Here is an 8,573-nt window from a genome sequence, read left to right on the forward strand (position 1 = left end):
AAAATAGGCACACTGAACTTGTCCCCGGGTTGGCTGAACCTACAAAATGCTTCAGATGGATATCTTTCTTCTTTTTTTGGCCCTAAACAACTTCACACAGATAACTATGATTTGGATAAAAAGACCAACATCCAACCTTCCCTGGTTGGCCGAACCCAAGCAACAACTCACATGAATGCGTATTATTAACATGAAAAACAAATCCCCCCCCCACCAAAAAAAAGAGAAAAAAATTGAGTTCAGAGTACAATCCATATCGTAGAAGATTCAACCAAATACATTATTTTGTTTAAGGACACAGTCTCGCTAATAATGATTTAAGTTCTTGCATATTGCATAAAGTAAAACACATAATATTCTTACCTCAACAGGCAAGATAATTAAATTAACTCGCGTTAAAAATCTCAACCTTGGGCCTCAAACCAGTCAGTTTGAGCAGAGACTGTTTTCCATAGGCTTTCTTCCATCTAGATTTAACAAGGCGGGATATACTAAAAATTTATTCTTGTTTGATCTCCTCGTTTGTCACAGTTTGACTGACTGAAGTTGTAACAGTCATGCCTTCGAGAAAATTTTCACCATCCTTAGCCTCAGCCAAGCCTATTGCTTCACATGAAGCCACAGCCGCATTTTCCTTGAGGGATTGCTGGTTTCCCAAGATTTCTTCCTGGCCTTTGGCCGGCTCGGCAATGTGGTACCCTGCAAGTTTCACTTCAGTGATCGGCCTTTCAGGTGCTTCAGTCTCAGGCTCAGTCAGCTCAACAACGATCTGTTCCTCCATCTCAGCTACCACAACACTGTGCTGCTTTTCCTCTGCCTCATCAGACTCAAGAGCATGCTGCTTCTCCGCATCCTCGGCCACCTCAAGAGCATGCTTCTCCGCAGCCTCAGTCACCTCAAGAACATGTTGCTTTTCCACAGCCTCAAGAGCATGCTGCTTTTCCACAGCCTCAAGAGCATGCTGCTTTTCCACAGCCTCAGCCACCTCAAGAGCATGCTGCTTCTCCGCAGCCTCGGCCAACTCAAGAGCACGCTGCTTTGCTGCATTCTCTTCCTGAACTATTGCTTGTGCTCTGAATTCATTCATCATGCTCTGAATTCTTTCTTGCTCTGACAAAAGATTACCATACCGTTTTTGTAAAGTTTGCTCAAGCTCTTTCTGCTTCTGGACTTCTTCCCAGAGCGTATTAACCCTGTGAGATGCTGCAAGCTGCTCCTGATTCCGCAAAGCTTGGAAGCACTTAAGCTCTGTTCCAGCATCGTCCATTAACTTGAAAGTTGCCTCAATCTGTGACCACAGGTTTGTAGCTCTATGCTGAAAATGCAAAATAAGAGATTGTAAGAAATTAAATCTTAATGTGATGCAATATATAAAATTTAATTGATCTTCGAGGAGGGTATCCAAGTTAAATTAAGGCTACCATAACTTTGTAGCTCTATGCTGAAAATCAAAATAAGACATTGTAAAAAATCAAAATCTTAATACGATGTAATATATATAATATGATTGAACTTCGAAGCAGGTATCCAAACAAAATTAAGGCCACCATAACTGACACGGAAGTGAAAGTATATTTAATCTGGTACATCAGTTAACTTGATATGCACGCTACTCTAGTTGCTCGTGAAAGACCATTAAGGTTACACAACAAATGACTTGAGGATCTCCCTGTCCAAGTTAATAGGTTACTTTCTCATAGCCAGGGGTGAAACATCAATGTGCATATTTATCAAAGTTAGTTTCCAAACAAGTTGGGGGTAATCACATCAATTATTTGATTTACCTTCAAACAAACATATAGTGCTCATGCTTTGGGGGTTTTTTTTTGGGGGGGGGGGCACAAGTTCATGCAAGTACCATAAAGACATTCTGAATTCACTGAAAATTTAAGATCCAGGAGATGAGGAAGATAAATCTCGGTAAGGGGTACAGACAACAAAAGCTTAACATAACTATGAGAACACAAGCATTTTTAATTTCTTAAATTCTGCAGTAACGTAAGGATGTTTAGAAAAAAGAAACTTGAAGGGATGGAATACCTGATAACCATTTGTTAAAAGCTTAATCTTCTGTTCAAGGCGCTGAGCCTTTTTAGTATCATCATCCATCCTGCTCCTCACATTTTCAAATTCATCCTGCAACGCAGCAACCTTCTCCATGGTTCCGGCGACACTCGACAGACCATAAGAATTGCGAGTAGGGAAATACATAATATCATTTAAGCAAGTGTTGTGTGCTTCAACGAACTCGTCAAGAGATTCACTCTCATGACCCATCGCCGTACAAAGAAATTTGGACTCTTCACTGATTAAGTGATCAGCCTGCAATTTAGATGTAATTATTTATTTGTTGAGACAGAATTTGCAAAAAAAAAAAAAAATTGAATAAAGAGCAACTAAAGATAAAAGTAAATAAGAATAAATAACAAACACATAGCACTGCTGGGAAACCCCCGGGGTAGTGGGATTCTGTGATTAATCCACCCAAGTATAATCTCTTTTTTTTGTTCTATAATTCCATCTTTTCTAAAGTTGTCATGCATCTTGCAGTGTTTTTATTTCATTTTCATTGGTAACTTGTAGATAACATTATTAGTTGCACTATTTGATTTGTTACGTTAAACCAAACAAGCCCTAAAAAATAGTGTCTTGCCTACATTGCTTAAGGAGACTAACACTGCTAATAAGACAGCTTTACGGTGAGTCTGTGACAGACTGACAGTAATTAAAGATTACATGGTAAGCCCCAGAGCTGTTTGCTGCACTCATTAAATAAACACAGTTGTGCTCAGAAATTCCACAACATCTTAATCAATGATTTTAATGTTAAAATTATTGTGTTTGCCAATCTTTCCAATTCTTTGTTCCCTTCAAGCTCTGTTATTTTTAACTGTATTGAAGCTTTTTCCTAAGTCTTAACAAAGCTAACCTTGTGATAAAAGAGTCCACCGACGACATCAAGGGCATAGGACTTTTCATGAATGAATTAATATGATAATACTTATCTGAATGCTATGATTAAAAAGGCCTTCTTTTTACATTATAATGGAAAAATAATTTCTTTCTAGCATATGAAAAATGAAACAGAGATCCATAAAAACGACCGCAGGTTTTAACAATTATATCCATTATCCACGCAATTGGGGGTACTATATTAATCACTTTATTTCTCTCAGGGGAAAGAAATTCCTCACAAATGACTCAGTAGGCTTAAACAGGTGATTAGCTCCTCTTTTTTTGGCCAGGTAACAGGATTTTTAGCTAACACTTGATAGTAATCTAGAAAGCATTTAACCACATTTGCAAAGCCAGAGCACTGAAGGATGACACAGACAGTAACTGAGCACAAAAGGATGACGCAGTAACTGATTCAACTAGAAATCTGTTCAAGTACAAACATAGAATCCGGTGTTTATTTGTCTTTGGCTATTTGCTACAGGCTAAGACTATATATAAAATAAAGTTTTTTCTCGGAAAATGAATCAAACCGAAAAGACCCCTTAACTATTTAAGGGGTTACTCGAACGAATCACACTTTTACCACTAAACTATACCCGCTAAAATGTGATTATTATATGCAAAAGGCCTTTTTTCTGAACCTGCCCGAGAAGCAAAGGTACATTTGACATAGATGTAATGGTCTCAATTCATAATGCAAGTAAAGATTTGAAGGAAGACAAGCAACAATAATATACTGAGGATTAAACATAAGCAACTGACATTCTTCTGGACTAATATTGGACAAAGAAGAAAATGCTCATTGTGTGATTTGGGATTTAATGTTTGTTCGGGTTTGAGGACAAAAATCAAACTATTATACACATACTGTCATTTTATTAGAAATAAAATTTTTATTGAGCATAGTCAACTTTCAGTGTTGCTTAATATTATAAATGCATGACTACCTGCATCAGGCTACGCAATCCTCACTAACCTCTAGTTACAAATACACTGATATCCTCGCTAACTTTTAGCTACATATAATCTAATACAATTTGTACATGGGTTATAACATCAAACATGCAACTAGGTAAGATATTAGCAATCTGTAACATAATATTATTAAACACTAGATCTACAGATAATATGTACCATGTTATTTTCTACAAAAAATCTATAACTGAAATTCAGTATGCACGTGACAATGACTGGATAGTAAAGGTATTGCGTTATTAAACGTCTTGGTTTACGAATAGAGAATACTAACAAGAAGCAGATGGAAACAAATAGATCTAAGGGTTAAGTTATCCGGGGGTCAATTTTTCAATAAACCACTTACCTCCTTTAACTCGTCCTCTTCAAATTGATCTATAAAGGGGACAAGAGCAGCATTTCCCTTTGCAGTCCGCTTTGGACCTTTCTTCTTCTCCTTCTGAACTTTTTCATCAGTTGGATACTTGATGTTATCATGCTCAAGTAACGACACGAGCTCCTTTCTTACCATCTCATCAGCTTGTTCAATCAAAGTAGGAGGAACAAAGGAGCTCTTACCCTCATCAGCCCGAAGCAAAGAATTTTTTAAAAGCTCCAATGAGGAAGCAGGAGGTCTGGGGAGCTCCCTCTGCAGTACTTTCGACCTCTTTTTAAGTAAAGCTTGCAGCCTGGCGTCCTCCTCAGCTTTTTCTCTAGCAATCCTATCAGACATATCTTCTTCCATCTTTTCTTCCGGCTCTTCATTGTCTTCTGGAATCGGTTGAACCACAATCTGATATTCATTTTTTGGTTGCGGAAGGCTGGTCAAACCAGAACGCAGATTCCGTCTCAAATCAGCTTGTCTTCGCAACTCAAGTTTAGCACTGTCATGCATATCCATATCATCATTGATATGTAGCTCATCCCTGATTGGAGTTCCTTTAGGGGTCATACCAAATAAAGGACCGTCCCTTGAAGGTGTCATTCCGATTCTAGGAGTTAGACCTGCACCTCCAGGACTAGGAGTTACTGAAGGAGTCATCATAACATTTGGCGTTTGAATTTCCATCTTCCTTGGAGTAACCCCTGAAAAATCGGAAGGGTGCAGTTCTGGGTTCTCTCCTCCTAGCAACGGTGTCTGAGACAGTCTTAACCTGGCCTGGTTTTCTGCTTCCATCATTATTGCATCCTGCTTACCTGCAGGAGTTCTTTGTGGGGTTCGTAATGAGGTTGCTCCCTGTCGTGGTGTCTGTGCGTAGTCTGCAAGAAGAGCACGTGTCGCGCCACTCCCTTCTGTGAGTTCTTCACTTGAAGCAGGAAGCCTAATTTTTGCAATATGCTCCAGTTCATGGTCTGGAATCTGAGGTGTAGGAAGATTCATTTTTGGCCTCTTTCTAACTGCTTCCGGATCATTGAGCTTGTTTGCTTGAAGTATGGCTGCAGGCGCATCCTGCCTCTGCGCAATTTTATTCCTTGCAGCGTCTTGCTTTCTCAATCGGGCTTCCTTATCAGACCTTTTTTCACCTTCAAGTTCCTCAATTGTTGTTGGGAACTTTGGCTGTTCAACTGTTTGACTTTCGTCCGTAACATCGTAAAAGCCTGGAGGCGGCTTTTTCTCGAAGGGAATTTCAGCATTATAGTCGATGCCCTTCCTTTTCCTCTTTCTATGCCTATTATCAATTCCTGCTGCCTTCAATTCCCTCCTTTTCTGCAAAGATGCAAGCCGTCTAGCCTCTTCAAGCTGCTTTTCCCTAGCTTTTCTTTTTGCCTTTTTTCCCCTCGTATTGGCTAGCCGAGCTCGTGCTTCTGAAAGCATTTCTTTCTCATCCTCATCCATATCAACAGGATCAGGACGAGCAGGCTTCGACTCTGGGTTAGGATCGATCTCCCCAGGACGCAACTTCCGGGGATCATCTCCTGGCTCATAGTTCTCATCTTTAGCACATGCTGCATCAAGGAGTTTCTCATAACGCTCAAGACATTGTGATGGAGTACGACCAACAATTGGAGCGATTGTCCTCCATTGAGTGGGCATAAGCTTTGCCAAGTGGAGTAGTTTCTCATCTTCTTCTCTGGTCCACTCAGTCTGTAAAAAGTACCAAGTCAAGATTCAAATTCCACGACTCAAAAGCCGAAAGTAAACAATACCAATAGACACAAAAAACTACATTACCACCAAAGTAGCAGTCCCCCATAGATATAATTAGAAATCTGATCAGATGATCACGACAATACATAAGTGAAAGAGTGTGCAAGACAAATTATCTAAGAGTTAAGACAAAATGTAGCAACAAGAAATAGTCTCTCCATAAGAAGTAACGACTAAATTCTTTGCATATTATGACCAGCCATTAAACTGACAGGAAACAATAAAATCTGAGGATACTACACACAACTCAATCATGTTGCCTGTGCTTTGTTGCTTCAAATCCAAATCTAATTGATAATGATATATGATTATTATAGCACTGAAACACTTACGACAACCATCTATGTAAATAAACTCTCATTTATTCTTCGATGACGCGGTAATTTAATGAAACTTAACACAGTTTACCATAAATTTAATCTTGATGATATCCTTAAATCACATGAAAAATAACTCAAGACTAGTTAGTTTTATCAACACGAAAACTACCAAAAACTACACGATTTGCCACCATTGGATTGGTAAAAACAAACACAAAATACTAACAAACCTAAAACTATGAAAAGTAGCTGCGAGGTGATAATGACATATCTATCTAACATGAAAACCTAAGTATAACAAATAAACAATCGAAATATCAAACATATTAAATATGACTAATTAGAAGGGAGGGGAGAGAGAGAGATGCGAGAGTTGGGAGAGAGAGGGAGAGGATGTTGTACCTTTTTGATGGAAGGATCGAGCCACTCGTACCAACGAGCCTTACATTGCTTAGCAGATTTCCTGACAAGGAGAGAAGAGATACGAGCCCATTGATTCTTGCCATATTTCATAACAGCCGCTTTCAAGATCTCATCTTCGGTGTTCTTCCACACCCCTCCCTTAATCATTATCCTCATCTTTCTAGGGTTTATTAGTCACTACCCTTGAACAATTTCCAGGCGCCTCCTGATAAATCGAATTCAATCCACTGTGTATCCTATCTATCCATTCAAATCTGACGCGTAATTTAAAGTACCTCCTGGGTGAACAAAAAACAAGACAAAGGAGGCAGCAGCACCCGATTTATATTTTTCTCGTCGCCCCCAAACCGCCCTTTGATTTAACCTACCATTTTCGCTCTATTGCAATTCTTTTCAATTTATGATTTGTTATTAATACAAGAGGGGCATATTCAATTTAAAAGATTTTTTTGGATTTCGAAAATCCTAAAATATTTAATTTGGATTCTAAAAAATTCTTTAAAATCTGGTAGTATTCAATAGAGATTGAAAAAAATCTTTTAGAATCCAGGGTATTCTATTTAAATTTTAAAAGTCCATTAAAATTTGGTGGTATTCAATTTTTATTTTTAAAAAACCATTATCCATTAAAATATGATAGTATTCAAAAGTCCATATGAATTTTTTTTGTAGATTTTGATGATTTACCAGTGTATCTTATGTTTTCAGAAATCTTAGCAAAAGATTTTGATGAATTTTGTAGAAATCACTACCAAATCACGAAGACTTTACGAGATTTATTTAACAACTCCGCTTTACAATTAAAATCAGTCAAAATTAACAACAATCACTCAAAATCAATGGATTATTATAAATTCTCTAAAATTTGAATTGAATACACCACCCTAAGTTTATAACTCGTCCGATTCACGAAATTATTTTTAATATTATATATTGTTTTAAAATTTAAAATATTTAGTTTAAATTGATTTTTTTTAAAAAAAGTTATGAATTTCATTAATTCAAATATGTAATCAAATATTCTGGAGTCCAGGAGGGGCAACACCCCCTATTTAAATACAATCTCGATTAGAACTAGAAAAGCGAGCTAATCAATCTGCTGCTTGGTTCCTAGATTATTTAACAAATACAATTTTTACAGTGTTCATAGTTTCTAACAAGTCTCGATACTCACCAGTGGTGCCACCAAAGGGCAAGTAGATCACTTCTCTATTTAGAATAGCCTGCACTACTACTTGACAATCTGATTCAATAATAATATATGCACCAATCGTGTATGTATTGATTGGTTCTCTCGATCCTTTATCATTTTTACCCGGCTGAGAGCTTCTTTTATGCCTACTGATTATGCCTAGTGTATTTCTAGGGTGCCTGCAAACCTACGACTTGCCTAAAGAGAGTGGCATCACAATTAACATTTAGGTTTTTTGTTATTCCAAACTAAATCATTTCAAGCTTTCCATATTCCCCCAATACACCGTAATCATTATCGTTGCTTTATCCCGGGATTGATCGAGCACAAAATAAAACCAAATGTCAACCTTCGTCATATGATCATATATAAAATCAGGGCTAACTATACTCCAGCAGCTTTTAGCAAAAATACAGTGAATTGGACAGTGGTCCGTGGTCTCCACCTCTACTTCACAGAATGGACACAAGGCATTTATATCTATCTATTTCTTTTAAGATTACATCTTGTAGGTAAACAATTCGCTAGCATTCTCCATATGAAAATCTTGATTTTTGATGAAACTTTTAAATGCCAG

At 37.7% G+C, this 8,573-nt stretch overlaps 1 protein-coding gene across 1 annotated transcript; it reads right to left on the minus strand.

The window, feature by feature from the left end:
- Positions 1 to 233: 233 nt before the first annotated feature.
- Positions 234 to 7,202, minus strand: LOC141684473 (cell division cycle 5-like protein). The gene is made up of 4 exons (XM_074489463.1): positions 6,784 to 7,202; positions 4,280 to 5,998; positions 2,041 to 2,322; positions 234 to 1,315 (listed from the first exon to the last, which is right to left on the minus strand). Exons 1-4 carry the CDS (start codon positions 6,958 to 6,960, stop codon positions 500 to 502), a joined length of 2,994 nt encoding a protein of 997 aa, XP_074345564.1. The 5' UTR covers positions 6,961 to 7,202; the 3' UTR covers positions 234 to 499.
- Positions 7,203 to 8,573: the final 1,371 nt, after the last annotated feature.

The sequence above is a fragment of the Apium graveolens genome, chromosome 9, assembly GCF_009905375.1.
Source record: "Apium graveolens cultivar Ventura chromosome 9, ASM990537v1, whole genome shotgun sequence".
Lineage (NCBI taxonomy): Eukaryota > Viridiplantae > Streptophyta > Magnoliopsida > Apiales > Apiaceae > Apium > Apium graveolens.